This window comes from Xenopus tropicalis, chromosome 3, assembly GCF_000004195.4.
Source record: "Xenopus tropicalis strain Nigerian chromosome 3, UCB_Xtro_10.0, whole genome shotgun sequence".
NCBI lineage: Eukaryota > Metazoa > Chordata > Amphibia > Anura > Pipidae > Xenopus > Xenopus tropicalis.
The window spans coordinates 107,689,948-107,707,309 of record NC_030679.2 but is presented as its reverse complement, the minus strand read 5'-3'; the positions used below and the strand labels follow the sequence as shown (position 1 = coordinate 107,707,309).

The following is a 17,362-nucleotide window of genomic DNA, read 5'->3' as shown; positions in this document are numbered from 1 at the left end:
AAGCTACACTAAGGGGCACATTTACTAATGCACGAACTGGCCAAATGCGTTTTTTCGTAATGATCGGTATTTTGCGATTTTTCAGAAAATTGTTGCAACTTTTTCGTAGCCGTTACGACTGTTTCACAAAATGTCACGACTTTTTCGCAGCGTGCCATTGAGTCCTATGGGAGGCTTCCAAAATCATGCTAAGTCTGAAAGTTTTGCCCGCAGTTTACGAGCGCTCAATACGAAAAAGTCGCGACAAGATACGAGCATATCGTAACGGCTACGAAAAAGTCGCGTCAATTTCGCAACGGCAATGAAAAAATCGCAAAAAATACGAAAAAGTCGCGAAATGTTCATTTTCCAATCGGAATTTTTCCAATTCGGATTCGAATTCGTGTCTTAGTAAATCAGCCCCTAAGCCTGTCTATCTAATCATCTCCCCAGGGCTGGAACTAGGGGTAGGCAGAAGAGGCATCTGCCTAGGGCGCAACGAGTGGGGGGCGCCAGGCAACAGGGACAGGGTGTCCAACTGGGTTGCCTAGGGCGCCCGGTCGGCTTGGCTCGCCCCTGTATCGCCCTGTCTTCTTTTACCCTTAGCCTCTAAACTACTGGCATGTCTTGTTTTTTCTTGTGCTACTAACTTTCTCTGCACCCATATTCTTCTGGAGTGGCTTTCAGTCTGCACACTCCACTGAGACAGCCTTATGTAGAGTGGCAAATGATCTCCAGACTGCCAAAGGACTTTTTATTCCCATTCTCCTGGACTTATCTTCTGACTTTGATACTGCTGGCCATTCTGTTCCCTACTCTCTGTGTATCTGGGATCACGCTGTATCCTGGTTCTCTTCCTAACTTTCTAATTGTTCCTTCTCTCTCACTTTTACTAACAAAGCCTTTTTCCAGTTCAGGTTAATGTTGGTTCTAGGGCCTCAGGGCTCTGTACTTGGACCTCTGCTGTTCTCCCTGTACACTCTTTATTTTGGAGACCTTATTTCACACATCCTAGTTAAAACAGAGCTTAAGGTCTCCCCAAACCTAGCCCTTCTCCTCCTTTAACAATTTTTATTGACAGCATGACCATTAACTCTGTAAATTCTGCACGCTGCCTCGGGATTATCTTTGACCAGTCCCTCTCCTTCTCTAACCATATTAATAACACTCCCAAAACCTGACGCTTTCTCCTTCACAATGTTTCCAAGATACGCTCCTTTCTTTTACAAGTAACTGCTTACACACAAATCCATGTCCTTATCCTTTCCCGCTTAGATTACTGCAATCTCCTAATAACCGGCCTCCAGGCTCCCACCTCTCTCCCCTGCAATCAATCTTAAACTCTTCTGCTAGGATCCACCTGCTCTCTCCTTAGAGAGAATTCCTATCATGGCTGGCTGTTAAGCAAAGGGTAGTATACAAAATGCTATCTTTCAAAGCTCTTCATTCCTGTGCTCCTTACTTAGGGGCGGGCCAAGCTGACCGGGCGCCCTAGGAAACCCGGTCGGCAAGCTCACTGATTCCCCCCCCCCTTGCGTGTGCTTTAGCGCGCATGTGCAGTTGTGGTTCGCGATGCACTAGCGGCTAGATCATTGCCCCCATCACGTAATGACAAGCGGTGGGGGCAATGACTAAAGTGAGTGGGCTAGGGGTAAGCAGGAGAGGCTGCCTAGCGCTCCCCAATTGTTGCGCCCTAGGCAGCTGCCTCCTCTGCCTACCCCTAGTTCCGGCCCTGTCCTTACTACATTTCTTCACTTGTCTTCTGTACTTTCCTGGCTCCTCTCAGGGCCACTGTCTTTTAAAAACAATCCACGCCTACTGCCATATCTTGTCTTAAACTGTTCTACCTTGCTGATACTTACCTCTAGAATTCTATAACTGAATTCTTCTGTAAGAAACAATCTCTCAATCTCTTTAAGAAGAAAAACTCAGATACCACCTAAATTACAGTAATATGGATATATGTATTTTAAGGTGGAGCCCCCTTAACATCACATCCATGATATGAGTCCGAGACCAATAACAGGGTAATTGTTTGTTCCCTGATATTCTGAACAGATCAATATGAAATTCAAATGCTCAGATGCCAAACAGCAAATCTGAATTGTTTACAGTGGGGAACAAATTGAGGCTGAGGTAGAAAAAAACAATGTGATATCTCACAATTTATAGGAAAGTTAGTGATGAGTGAATTTTTTCGGCAGGCATGGATTCGTAGCGAATTTCCGGATTTCGCCATTGGAGAATGGTTTTGCGACACTTCAGTGAAAATTTGCAGCGGAAATATCGAATCAAAAAAAATTATGGTCGTGTCAAATTGGTTGCGGTCACATCAAAAATGGGCACGGTCAAGTCAAAATTGGGCATGGTCACGTAAAAAAAACGCAGATGACAAAAAAAGTCGCTTGTCAAATGTTTTTTGCGGATTTTTCAACGTTTCGCAAATTTTCTTTTCGTTTTGCGAATTTTATGGTGAAGAAAAAAGGGACAGGTTCGCTCATCACTAGTAGTTGCTAAACAGAAATAAAGTGTTTTAAAACTAAATAAAATCTGTCTCTTGCTATTCTTGCTAGACTACAGCTTTCAGCATGCCTTGGATTCTCTTTTATTAACAGACTATGGCATCACAGGGGCAGGGCGCTGATCGCCTCATCAATCTCAAAGAGTCCTGTCCGATTTTCCAGATAACCCTTTCTAAACCAGGCTGTTCAGGTCAAAACCAGACACGTGGCACCCCTAGTGCAGTCAGGAAGGGGTAAATGTGGTGGTAAAATTGGTATAAAATACTTTCTCTATATTCACAAACAGAAATCTGCCTAAATGTCAACTCCACCTCCACTTTTCAGAGTTTGGTGAAAAAGAAGAAGAAGAAGAAAAATTTACAGACACTTTTGTGAATACGTGTTTTAAACTACATTTTAATGATATTTTTTTTTTAAAAATTCCAGCATTTTCAAAATGAAGTAGAGCTCACAGTATCTGTTCACTCACTGTGGGGGAATTCACAAAAAAAATCATTAACACCTTTATAAACAAATAAAACACTGATTAAACAAAAAAAATGTGGTTTATACAATTTATGTAAAAATGTTTTAACCCTTATTTTCATTATTTTGCTAGTTTTATCTTAATGAATTTATTTTGGGACATTTGTCCCAAATTATCGGTGCCCCCATAGCGTGTCCAGAAGTACAGAGCTGCTCAGCAGCATCGACCACCACCTTTAGCTGTGTCATTTCTGTTCCCAGCAGCCATCTTGGTGATCGGCAAGCAGCACATTCACATTGGAGGCCAAACTGTGAAATTACACTGCTGCACATGCTCCTAGTTGAAATCCATGATGGGAATTGAAGTCACATGTCCATGTGGGGTGGCTCTACAGTTCTGGATGTACAATGGGCCACAGTTAAGTTGGTGCAAGTGTAACTGATGTGGTTGGGGAAGGAGGATGAAGGATCTGTGCACTGGCATTAAAACTAAACATTTTCCTGGATGTTTTACTTTCCTTTTAACAAGAGACAACACCTATTGAATATAACTAATGTGGTGCAGGTACAGCTCAGAGTCACCTGACAAGCTAATGACAAATTCACAAAAATTGTATTGTTTAAAATGTGTGAATGATAAAATCTAAAAAGTGTCAGTTTAAAAGACAAATTCACAGAAGTGGAGATAGAGATTTGTGAATACAGCTGTAAATCTGACAAATCTATCTCTCAATATCATCACTTTTGTGAATTCCCCCCAAAGTCTTTGCTGTCTAAAAACATCTACTTAAACTACTTATTTAGTCATCTCAGTGTAATTCCAATGAATGATTTCCTTCTGCTATTCCATGCAAAGAGATAATAAGTGGAGCTGCTCAGGGTATCAGGAGAAAAAGCATTACTTGAATGAAGTAGAATGAATGCTTCAGTATGAAGTCTCCTTGTGATAAGGTGGAGGGGGAGAGGATTTTATCTAATGACACTAATTTTCCAATAAGGTTGATATCACCCCAGCTAAAGGTGAATTGAAGGATTTGCCAAGTTTCAGACTTGTTATGGCTACTTAATCCTAAAAATCCTGTTTCCGCTAACCTATGAGCTGGGGGTTAGTACTATTGTATATATATTTTTTCATTTTATTTTTTTTCCAAGTAAAGTTCCACCCTTCTATAATTCAGATAAAAGGAAACCAGTTGTCATTGCTTTGAAAGATTGTTTTGTTCCAGGAAAGCTTATATGTGCATTTTCTGGGCAGGCAGCTCACAGTTTATCAAATAAAGATCCGGGAACGTAAGGTATTAGGTGTTTCTATGACAGCTAAAATATGGCAACAGAAAAATACATCAGGCCTAGTTTTTTTTCCATGCTAAGCAGCCTTGTATTGTGACTTTTCTATTGTACAGTATATTGTGAGTGCTACTGGGGGCATCTTTGAAGGCACAGATTTCCCTGCTAAAGGGCTTTGGTTGCCTTGAGCTGGTACAGAAGCCCAAAACATAATGTACAACAATTCTACCCTACATTTGTTCTCTCTAAGTCAGTACAACACATTTCCCTGTGCAACATCCGCCTACACAGCCTTATCTCTTCGGTATAATTCCTTAAGTCTGATGGTGTGCAGGGAATTGTAGTTAATCACTACGCTGACATTTCCCTTGAACCCACATATGTAATAACAGAGAATGGCTTCTATATTTTATTCAATGACAGCCAACTAACTCATGTAAGCTGCTGGAAACAAAAGGAAATAAAATAAAAGTTATATATAAATGATTTGATATACAGTCTTTTTAACCAACACAGACAGATTTTTGACCACAAGTGCAGCAGGCACATTAAAATGGCTGTGCACACCTTGATGATATTCTTTAAAGGTGCATTTGTCCAATCATGCTCCTTGCACTTCTGCCTAAGCTGCACTGAGCATCAGTACATCAGTTGTGCCACAGTGGGTTGCATCAATGGTAACCACAGACTAGCGAACTGGTCGCTAATGCCATTTTTCATACTTGCTCCAGAAGAGATGCAATCTACAATTTGCAAAACTGTGCATGTCCAGTAACATTTGTTTTGACATATTATGTGCAATTGCTGTGGATGCAACTTGGAGTGCACCAGCAATGATGCTAGGATTGTGGCAAAATATACGTCTTTGCGGAAAAACAAATGGTAATTTGTGTTTCAAAAATTCACTTTGCTGCAGCCAGAATTAGGAAAGCATAAAGCAGAATCTCTTAGCACTCCTCCCTACAGCAACAGCGCCACCTAGCTACCCTACTATATTATTTCAAGAACGTATTATTCCCTTAACCCACCATATTTCAATGAAATATTGAACAATGCTGAACACTCAGTGCTACTGTTAGGATAAAGATGCACCAACCTAGGGTAAAACACAGAGTGTTGCTATACCATTATAGGCATCACTTTCAATGACTGACATTTTTGCATGCACAGAAGGGTCATAAGTAGAAAAAGACTGTCCTTTTGCCTACTTAACTACTAGTTAAGTTGGGCAATTTGCCTCTACTGTGCACGTGCAAGGCTAAACTGGGGATGTACAGGAATAAAGTTTAATGGCAGTGTAACACCATCTTACAGAGTGATTTTCTTTATTACAGGAATTAGTCTTTGCTTGTCCTACACTGCAAGCTGGAAAAAAGCAGAAGAGACATAATCAAAATATTAAAACAACTGTTTAAAAAAAAATACTCATTGGGAGGCTGCCAAGAATATGTCATTGTATTATATTCTAAAGATGAACTCTCTTTAAGTGGAAACATTTTTCCCTGTGGTGCCTTTGTGAAGGTGGGTTGTGAGGTTTTCTATGCAGCACTTAAACTATGCAATCACTGACCAAGGTGACTGAATGTGAGGGGGAGGAAAATGAGTAGGTATGAACAAACCTAAGCGCATCTGCTAATTGATTTAATTACATTCTGCCTAATTGTACTCATGTGCTTTCAAAATTGTGTTTTATTAAAGTTTCATTGTTTTTGTTAAACAAAACATATGGCATTATTTGTGTGTGCTTGACTTCTGTTCATAATAGAACAGAGATGCCTTTCAAACTCACAAAAACACACTTGCAATTAAAAGAACTCATCTCATCTAAAGAATAAGCATGAAGTAATAAAACCTAGGTCTTCTTTCTACAGCAATGGCGCCACCTAGCTACTCTATTGTGCTTGGAGAAACACATGGTAATTGTAAAGTGAAAGACCATAGGGGTCATTTACTTCTGCAAGAGCAGTTGAATAAAATTCCTTTGGTACCTGCTTCAAAATGCACTCTTTCTACTACATAGATGTGCTCAGCGCCACTCAGTTCTTCCTGCCTTTTCATTCTGAATCGAGCACAGTAGCACCTATTGACACAGAGGAACCCTGAAGCTACCACCACCTCCGAACCAAATGGAAGTTCAGGGTTCCCTCAGCGACCTGCGTCAATATGTGAAGTGTCTAAAGAAATGGGAGAAGGCATTACTCACACTGAACACTGAAAATGACACCAACCAGACTTGGAAAACCTCCAGAGCAATTTCACTAGATGCAACGCCCCCTTACAACTGCAACCACACTGTAATAAAAAAGCTGCAGTATAGGAGAAACATTGCATGATCAGGCTTAATGAGCCCTAATGTATGTATAAGTGTAGTGCAGTATAGTTAAGTGAAGTGTGGATAACTATAAACACAATTGATGTTATGGTTAATCTGATTTCATTGTGGTGAAGTGCAGAGAAGTACAGCAAAATGATTTTTTTTAGTAATGAGGCAACAAAAGCTCATTGTACATCTGCACAAAGGTGTATATACGCAATACCTTATTAACATTAGTTGGACTGTCCTTGTCAGCCAATGCATTCCTTATTCATGGCTCCATGAACACTAAGCTGTATCATCATCTATATCAGGGATCCACAACCTTTTTTTACCTGTGAGCCACATTCAAATGTAAAAAAGAGTCAGGGAGCAACACAAGCATAACAAAGTTTCTGGGGTGCCAAATATGGTATGGTATAGTGGACTGGCGGCCAATAGGAGGTTCTGTCTGTCAGTATACCTGGTTTTTATGCAGCTAAAGCTTGCCTCCTAGCCAAGAATTCAAAAATAAGCACCTGCTTTGGAGCCACTGGGGGCAAAATCCAAGGTGCTGGGGAGCAATATGTTGCTGAAGAACCACTGGTTGGGGATCACTGATCTATACAGTGCATTCATCCCTATGTATAGAGATGCAAGTATAAAAGTATATTTTTATGAAAATGATTTATCTGCCATTGGGCAATAATTTTAAAAATTGCCATTTTAAAAGAGAAGGAAAGGTACAATCACTGGGGGTGCCAAAAAGTTAGGCGCCCCCAGTGATTCTAATATCTTACCTAATACCCTGGTCTGGTGCTGCAAACAATCGCTCTTCTTCTGTCTGTCTTTGTTCTTCTGAATCCCAGGGCCAGTGCATGTGCAGTAGGGTGAAAATGCTAACTTTTTTTCTTAAAGTTCGGCTTATTACTTTTACTGCATATGCGCCATCGGTGCAGAACCGGAATGAAGAGGATCACTGTCTCACACCTACCCCGAGCTGGTGAGGTTCTCTAACAGGAGAACTAGGGATTCTTATCAAGGTCCTTGTGCTGGTTATAGGTATTTACATATTTTGACTTCAGCACCCATCTGTTAAACTGGTTTAGAGTGTGGACACACAGCTTGCCACTATATATATATATATATATATATATATATATATATATATATATATATATATATATATATAATGCATGCAAGTAGGCACTCACGTTTATTGAAGTCAAAATATGCCTGGGTGCAGTATAGTAGAGAAGTAGCACAGTCCATAATAGATGCCGCACTCACAGGAATTAGTGCAAAAAATGAAAATATTTATTGATGGAAATACATCAATACGTATTTCCATCAATAAATATTTTCATTTTTTGCACTAAGTCCTGTGAGTGCGGCATCTATTTTGGACTATATATATTCCAGTATTCCAGGTTGGTAAGATTGTTTAATACAGTGATCCCCAACCAGTAGCTTGGGGACAACATGTTGCTCACCAACCCCTTGGATGTTGCTCTCCGTGCCCCCAAACCAGGTAGTTATTTTTGAATTCTTGACTTGGGGGCAAGATTTACTACCAAATAAAGCCTCCTGTAAGCTGATAGTGTGCATAGAGGCTGCCTAATAGGCAATCTTAGCACTTATTCGGCACCTCCATTAACTTTTATGGTGCTTGTGTTGCTCTCCAAGTCTTTTTACATTTGACTGTGGCTCACGAGCAAGAAAGGTTGGGGACCCCTGGTTTAATAGGTCACAATATGAAAAACATTCATTATGGGGGTATAGTCTTCCTTTAAAAATGGGTAACAAATAAGGCAAAAGTGCAATATGGTGTGCCTATATTTTTAGGTTCTTGTACTCTGCCCTTTTTTAGTAAATACTACATCCCAAATAATGACTTTGGTAAATCATAATTTAATTTATTGCTGGTATTTTAAAATGTGTTTAAACCTTCAGATTTTGCAGTAGCAGCTCAGTAAGCAAGGTCATCAACTCTCCAAGCTGTTACAATTGAATATGGTAGTTACTATGTTTTACAGCCGTCAGACATATACCAGCAACAAACTGAACAGTTTGCTCTCTGAACAGACTTTTAGTAAAGCATCAAGTGAGGGAGCGTGCTTATTAGCAGCTGGGGCTACCAAGATATGCCAGCAAGTAACAGCTATAAAAAGAGTTTTAAACTAGGCTTGCTCATTTGCTAGTGGGAAACATTAGGGAGGAAAAAAGCTATTTTGTTCAGAATATGTTTTAGAAAACAAAAAATAGAAGGCAACTAGACAAAGTTGGCAGGGGTATGGTCTACATTTGCACTGCAGCATGTAAGGGTTATTTTAAAACTCTAGGATAAAAAAAAATATGACACAAATTAACAAGTATGGGAAGAAAAAGCTACAGGGACAGATACCTACCCTTACAACGTTTTGTAAAATAGCTCAGTGTTCATTGTGCAGCTTATAATTGTTAACCCCTTGCAGGGTTTTTTTTTAATAAAAACAGGCTAGTAGCACATAGCTGGAATAATTCAATTGGATGTGGGTGAATCCAAAAGCAGCCCAAGCTGTGCTAAACTGATATTAGGCATTTACACATAATATGGCTCACATGCAGTTCAGTTATTGTTCTGATCCGTCACTCACACTCAGTCTGATGGACAGGTGGTCTGAACAAGCTTTCAGTCCCAGACAGTAAAATTAAGCTTGGAGACAAGATGCAGTATTTCCCTGGTTACAAACATTACTCCTGATGGAAAACTGGCCCTCTGTCATTCCATGTACTTATATATTCTTAGTAAATGAAACAGATACTATGCGCCATGTAATTCTGCTTTGGATTTAGCGGGTTTATGGGGCTTTGAGATAAGGAAGGATAAAACAAGGCATTACAATGGAGGCTGAAACGGTCTTCTCATTCTGTCACATCCTCCTCAATCACAAGTGAAATGGTTTATTTTAAAGGGTTTCTATTGAGTTTTTTTTGTAAAGGATTTGAAATAAAAGGAAGTTATTTTTGGTAACAAAAACATGAAAAAATGGAGATGAGTTTATAACATTCTAATATCAGGCAAGTTAACTGCCTATTACAGATTTACATTTAGCAAACCACCTAGATACGATAAAGCTATTTGTAAAGGGAATTGCTACTGAAAGCATTGTGTCCCTTGTAGCCTCTGCACTGGTTGCCTGACTACAGAAACAATGAAGCAGGAATTGTCTCTTCTCCAGCCAAACAAACAATTACCACAATAACTTGCATACTTCCGAGAGGTGCAGCCGACTGCATATAGTGTCAAGTAAGGCAATGCTCAATTTCTTCATACACGACACATGCACTTTATTGCCTCTCATACACCACAGAACTGAACAGGGTGAAGGGATTTGAGCAGTTACCAAAAGGCTGATCTCCAGATGGACTTTAAAAAGACAGCCATCTAAATTTCACGCAGAGCAGAACAAATACACAATTCTTCATTTACAGAACAAATTTTATTGACAACAGTCCAGAAAAACAGATGGAATATTACTGGTTTCAAGAACAAGTGGTGTTTACTGGTCTTTCAGTTCCTTCAGTCTTCTGATGGCAGATTTGACTGTGACAGCGGAGGTGGTGCTGCAGAGAGAAAACAGGATCAGTCAGACAATATATACTACCTACTATATTTGGGGCGTACAAGACAAGCCTGGAGCCATAATTGGATTTCTGAGTTGCTCGATCTGTCAGATCTCCAGAATAAAACTGCTTTATTTCAGCACAGCCTAATTACTATGACACTCCAATAAATGAGGACACAGTAATTGCATTGAGTATAGAGCAGAGAATGAGATTCAAAAAGAGTTCAAGAGAAAATATTTTGCTGTCCTTGCATAAGTCCTGAAAATGAAGCAGAGCATAGAGGGAAGCATGGAGACTGCATTATCTGATAACAAGCACAATTACATATATAGATTGCATGCTTTTATTTCTAGCCCAACAGAGACTACGCTTTAGGTTGTGTGACAGCCATAACTGCAAGGGAGAACACTCCCCGTGTGCAGTTTTAAGTAGGTCTGCGCAAAAGTTAAAAAAAAAATATACAATGTTCAATTCCCCATTGTACTGAAACACCATAATCAGCACTTCCCTGCCCAAAATCATAACTTGCGCTGAACCACTGACCCCTATTAACTTGTCTTTCTTACTCAAATTATACATTACTGCTAAAAATCAGAGAGAAGATTCAGTTTGACAGGACTTCTGATTCCACTTGAATTGATACTCCTGGCACAATACAATTGTCTACAGAAATAAAAATACATTTAAAAAAGCAGCATTAATCTTTGCTGCCTGTGAAATTTCTATCCAAGCAGGTGGCAAAACACAGAATTGCCCGTCTACTGCAATAATCTGACCAACAGGGGCACTGCCAGGGTCCATGGCATTATGGTTAAAGGGCAATTTCCCAATTTGTCATTGCCCTAAATCAGTGCTGTCCAACTGGCGGCCCGCGGGCCGCAGACCCCCCTCTGTGTGGCCCCCCACCTGCCTGGTTGCTTTGATGGCTTACCTTTGTGTAAGCTTTAAATGGCAGTACTGAGATTAACTGGCCCCCTGCATGGTTCTCACCTCAGATTCAGGCTGTAATCCCCCTGTATTGTTTAAACATGTAATCCCCTGTGTTTTTCACACCTTTTAGTTTCTGCATTGTTCACACCTCAGGCCGCATTGTTCAACTGTTCACACCTCAGACATTGTATGAAGTGCCTGGACTATGCTGCCTGTGTATATGGCACACACAGACAGCACAGGGGAGGCAAAGTATGGCACATAGGCAGTATAGGACAGGGAAGGTATGGAACACACAGTCAGCATAGGGCAGGTAGAGTATGGCACACACAGGCAGCATAAGGGAGGCAGAGTGCTGCCTGTGTTTGCCATACTCTGCCTGCCCTATGCTGCCTGTGTGTGCCATATTCTACCTGCCCTATGCTGACTGAGAGGTGAACCTGGCAGTGGTTTGTTCTGGGAGTTTGTAGTAGTTGGAAACAGCCATTAAATGGTCCCTAAGGTGTGTAGTTATGTTGCTGGGGGTTGCTGTGCTATCCACAGGGGAGGAGGAGGCATATGGATTTAAGGGTGTGTCTTAATATGACATAATATAATTCTTTCATATATGAATAACTGTTGATATCCCCGCAGTGAGGACCAAGCATTTGGGTTTTTGCTGCACTACCACCATTGTGATAAAATGGGTGTGGTTAAAAAAGGGGGAGTGGCCATAACTGGCTTCCATTAGCGGCCCTCCACTTGAGAGGGAAATTCCAGCCCTCGGCACCGCAGAAGTTGGACAGCACTGCTCTAAATGAATTGAGGAATAAGAGAGCTAAGCTACAAGTGTTATATACAGGGGCTAATAGGATGACATAGCATCCCTTTAAAGGAGAAGGAAAGGCTAAGTCACTTGGGGGTGCCAAAATGTTAGGCCGAAAACCGCACCAGCCCCGGGGTACCAGTAGCGATCGCTTCCTTCTTCCATGTTTCTTCTGAAGTGAAATCCCTGGGCTGGCGCATGCGCATTAGAGTGAAAAGCAGACTTTCTGGTTAAAATTCGGCCTTTCAGTCTAATGTGCATGCGCCAACGCGGAAGAAGGAAGCGCTGCAGGTGCCCCGGGCTGGTGCTGTTGTCTCTTAACAGGGGCACCAACCCGGGGTACAAGGTAAGCGATTTAAGTCACTTGGGGGTGCCTAACATTTTGGCTTTCCTTCTCCTTTAAAAAACAAACAGGACAACAGCGTTCCTTCAAACAATAGAAATGCAGAGTATGCGAGTAGCTATTTGTGCTATAAAGGGAGACATATGGGATTCCCTGAGAATGATACAAGTGGGCAAATTGCAAGTCTAGTAACATTAAGGTATGGTATTTGCTTTTGTGAAAATAATGTTGATTTTGTCAAACTGATACTTAAAGGAATACTGTCATGGGAAAACATGTTTTTTCAAAACACATCAGTTAATAGAGCTTCTCCAGTAGTGATGAGCAAATTTTTTTGCCAGGCATGGATTTGCAGCAAATTTCCACATTTCGCCATTGGTGATATGTTTTGAGAAACTTCTGTGAAAATTCGGCGTGTGCCAAAAAAAAAAAAAAAAAAACCCACACAGGCGACAAGTCTCATGACAAACACATTACACTGATTTTTCGGTCAAGCGAAACAGGACAGATCATCACTATTCTCCACCAGAATCCGGCATTGAAATCTTTTTTTTAATGGATTATTTTTATATTTAATTTTAAAATTTCACATTAGGCTAACCATATTCTTCATTTCCCAGGGTGCCACAGACATGTGACCTGTGATAAACTACAGTCACACTTTACTGCTGAGCTGCAAGTTGGAGTGATATTACCCCCCTCCCAGCAGCCAATCAGCAGAACAATGGGAAGGGAGCAAGATAGCAGCTCCCAGTAGATATCAGAATAGTATGTATGTATGTATAACTTTATTTATAAAGCGCTACTTATGTACGCAGCGCTGTACAGTAGAATACATTAATATAAACAGGGGTATTAAAATAGATAAATACAAAGTATTACAATAAGCACAAATAAATAAAAGATACAGTTGCAATAAGTTAAGAGTCAGACACAAGAGGATGGAGGTCCCTGCCCCGTAGAGCTTACAATCTATATGAAGAATAGCACTCAATAATAAGAAATCCAAGTCCGGCTTGTATTCCTGTTGTATTCTACAGAACTTTTTATGTAACCTAAACATAGTTTCTTCATTAGATTGAATGGCTACCCAGCAGCGTATTTATATGAACCATAGTAGCGTTTCTGAACAAAATTTTTACCAGGCTAGGCCAACAGTACATTATAGGCATTACTTTAAACAATGGTTGCTTGATATTAAACATTGTTGGAGTTACTATTCCTTTAACAGGAACAAAGTACTTTTTGCCTATGCTGTGAACCTCCCAAAGGTTTAGAAACTAGGCTAGACCCCAGACGACAATAGTACACAAAACAATTTTGAACAGTCTTTTAAAATACAAGAAAATGTTAGCAACTGCTTCTCATTGGAAAACAGTGTGGCACGTGGCATAATAAAGAGTAACCGCGTACAATTCCAAATTTTGGTTCCCCAAGTGGATTGCAACAAATACCCCATGTACAGTAAGTAATGATTACAACCCCATTGTAACCAATAACCCCTGAATTCTCTGTAGTTTCCCTAAAAGCTCACCAGGACACAATAGTTTACAGTTAAATCAATCAGCAAAGACACAACATCAGGGATCCCTGACTTTTTTTTTTTTCCTTTTTTTTAAACTCGTGAGCCACACTCAGATGTAAAAAGTGCTGGTGAGCCATGCAAGCAAAAAGGTTTTTGGGTCCAAATAAGGGCGATTGGCTATTTGGTAGGCCTATATAGTCTGCTCGCTTACAGGAGGATCTGCTGGGGGTAAAACTGTCTCAGTGCTTCTAAAACTTGGCTCCAAGCTAAAGATTTAAAAATGGGCTCCTACTTTGAGGACACTGGGAGTAACAACATCAAAGGGGTTGGTGAGCAAAATGTTGTTTATGAGCCACTGAATTAGATGCTACAGTTTCTGTGCCGTCAGCACTTAAAATATACGACGAGACTTTTCTGTCCGAGCTTTGAAAAACCAATATTCTAGTAATTTAACATTAATTTTAGTGCCAACAACTGGGTCTGCTCCACTGCACAAACGCACGGCACAAATCAAACAGCTGACTGCAAATGTAGGATCTACAGTACTATGGCATTATTATCCAGGTACATTCAACACTGTGTGGCAACGAAAGGACTGAAGTGAAATTTAATGCAGAAACATTGGAGGCCTCAAACTACACACATACAAAACCATATACCAATTTCATATAAACACTGTGAAACTAATATGTGGCACAGGACTATGCCAAAATAAACACTGCTATTTTACCAAAGTCCCTCCCCACCAACTGATAAGCTGTTGTGCTTGCGCGCACACACACACACACACACACACACACACACACACACACAAACCAAAGGCACACATACAGTTCGGTTACATCTGCCAATGAATTGACAGAGCTGTGATTTCACACTTTCCTGCTGCAGTTTTAGACCCTAGATTTATGTCCATCATTCCTGTCAGGTGTACTATGAGTAAGCATTCAGATCTTCAAAAAAAAAAAAAAAGTTTCTCAAGCTAAGTTTTATCGATGTGTACCCCCAAGTGACTTAAATCGCTTACCTTGTACCCCGGGCTGGTGCCCCTGTTAGGAGAAAACAGCACCAGCCCGGGGTACCTGTAGCGATCGCTTCCTCCTTCCTACTCGCGCTGCAGTCAATTGTCCTGGACAAACGCATGCGCAGTAGAGTGAAAAGCCGACTTCTCTGTTAAAAGTTCGGCTTTTCACTCTACTGCGCATGCGATCGTTCAGGAAGGAGGAAGCGCTGGCAGCTACCCCGGGCTGGTGCTGTTCTCTCTGTACAGGGGCACCAGCCCGGGGTAGAAGGTAGGCGATTAAAGACACTTGGGGGTGCCTAACATTTTGGCACCCCAAGTGACTTTGCCTTTTACTTCTCCTTTAAGGCAAAATTAATTTCTTGTTAGATTATTTTCCGTTCTCTTTACTAAATCTTGTCTGAATCCCTGTGGAGCATCATTCAGCACTTGGTCACAACCAAAAAATGCACTTCTAGCATACCACATGCAATATTGGTGCCTCTTGCCTTAGACTGTAAGCTCTACGGGCAGGGACCTCCTTCCTGCGGTGTCTCATACCCCATGGCATTTAATCTCTGTATATTTCAACTAATTTATTGATTAATTTATTATAACATTTGTCCTCCCTGTGCGTAACTGTATAAATAAAGTTATACATACATGTTTACAGGTTACTTGTTTCCTATTCATATGAATAGTTTAAAATCCCCACTAAACTGCACAAGGACATTCTGCCATGTTATGTACACCTAAACAAACCACTTAGCTTGTTACTGCTGGCTATTACAAACACTCTGCACTCTACAGCGTCCTTTGCCTGAAATGCAACTGGCTGGACGTGTTTCAGTAAAGATGGTCCGTTTTGGCCTTCTCAGACCAAGTTGGTAGCTTATCTGTATGGGCCCAGTCAAGCGGACTATCCGACAGAGGTTTAAAAAATCCTGTCGGTACGAGGACTACAAGAGCTTGTTGATGCTGTCCTCTCCAGACAGCCTGCATTGCTGCCTTTTACAATCCCATCATTTGGCTAAAAGGCAAACAATCGGATCAGCCTAAATTGTCCAGCACAAGGTTTGATGAGCAGATCTTTAGGAGTATGGCTAACTTAAGTGTAACCCCAAGAAATCATACTACATGTGAGGATCAGCTTATACACAGATCTGTATGAGTTTGGTGCACAGCCAAGGCCAAACGCAGTCTGGGACACAAATAATTATAACCAAAATACAATGATGAAATCCACTAAATAGTTGTTTCTTGCCCAGTTAACTTTTGTCAGTAACTTACTTGTAGGTCCAGGCTCCTCCAGCTACAATTTTCATGCAAGATCCACAGTGCCAGATTCCAACAGCCTTTCTCTTCATCTTGGTCTAGAGGGGGTGCAGATTGGGAGGGGAAAAGTTACACTTTATATCCCTTCTGGAGCTGTAAAGTCAATTCTGCAGATGTGTATTCTCTATAAAAGGCACCTACCTTGCCACAGAATGAGCAGGTGTATTTGGCGTGCTGGCTGATTTCAATTTTTTTGACCATCTTCCTTAAGGAAGCACCGTAACGGGTCCCATATTTACCCACAATGCCAACCTTCTTGGTGCGTTTGGCCTGGAAAGAAGCAGAACAAATACATTCAGAAAAGACACAGCCAAATCTATAAACAAATGTATGGTTTGTAATTTCAGATACCCAAACGCACACTAGATTTCCATTTCAAATTCCATCCCAGTGTGATTCACCTGGGCCTTGTAGGGATTACACAAATCCTGTTAAGCCTTGGACTGGACTACAATTCCCAGCATATAATTAAAGATTAATGGTCCCTGACATTATGTCTCAGCCCTCCCTTTTAGAATGTAAGCTCTTGTGAGCAGGGCCCTCCCCTAGTGTCTCTGATCCTCATCCAAATGTAACTGCAAACCATTATTATGAATTGTTTATATGTACATGTTAACTCTTCTGTCTTTTGTACCCCTCTATTCTGTAAAGCTCTGCGTAAATTGATGGCGCTATATAAATAATAATAATGCTGCTCGCTGAGTGCCGCACATCACTACAGGGCTGCCAAAGTACAGAAAGAGCGGCAGGCCTTGAGTCTCTATTAAAGTAATGGTACAGCAAACCTAAATATAACACAAAAATCTGCCTGTGACAATGACGGGGAAAGTACAGGCCATTCTATGGCGCTGCGGTGTAAGGCAATCACTACGGGAGTACAAACTACACCTTCCCCCCAGGACCCTGCTACTTTGCAAACTATGGAGCCACTGATTCCAATTAAACAGCCGGGCTAGGCACACACACTGACATTCAAACCCTACGGAGCAAAGAGCCCGCAAGCCGGTGACTAAATACCGGTGATCGTCAGGGCCTCAATCTCCCGATCAACTAAACACATACATATATTTCCCGAAACTAAAGAGACGCGAAGAAAAGAAAGAGCAACGGGCGCGGGTATATGTGTAGCTGCAGAGAAAGGTGTCTAAGGTGCAAAAAGGTCGTTCCCGGGAAAGGATTACGACAGATTGATAAATGCCGAAGCCGCCACAACGCAAAGGCTCACCATCTTGCTTCAGGACCCGAGGGAAAAGGGAAGGGCCAAACGCG

At 41.1% G+C, this 17,362-nt stretch overlaps 1 protein-coding gene across 1 annotated transcript; it reads right to left on the bottom strand.

Moving 5' to 3' along the window:
• Positions 1–10,009: 10,009 nt before the first annotated feature.
• On the bottom strand, positions 10,010–17,346 carry rpl37a (ribosomal protein L37a). Its single transcript, NM_001005137.1, is given in 4 exon segments — positions 10,010–10,152; positions 16,049–16,131; positions 16,235–16,363; positions 17,319–17,346. Coding segments are annotated over 4 exon segments (279 nt in total). The 5' UTR covers positions 17,322–17,346; the 3' UTR covers positions 10,010–10,088.
• Between the last annotated feature and the right edge of the window lie 16 nt (positions 17,347–17,362).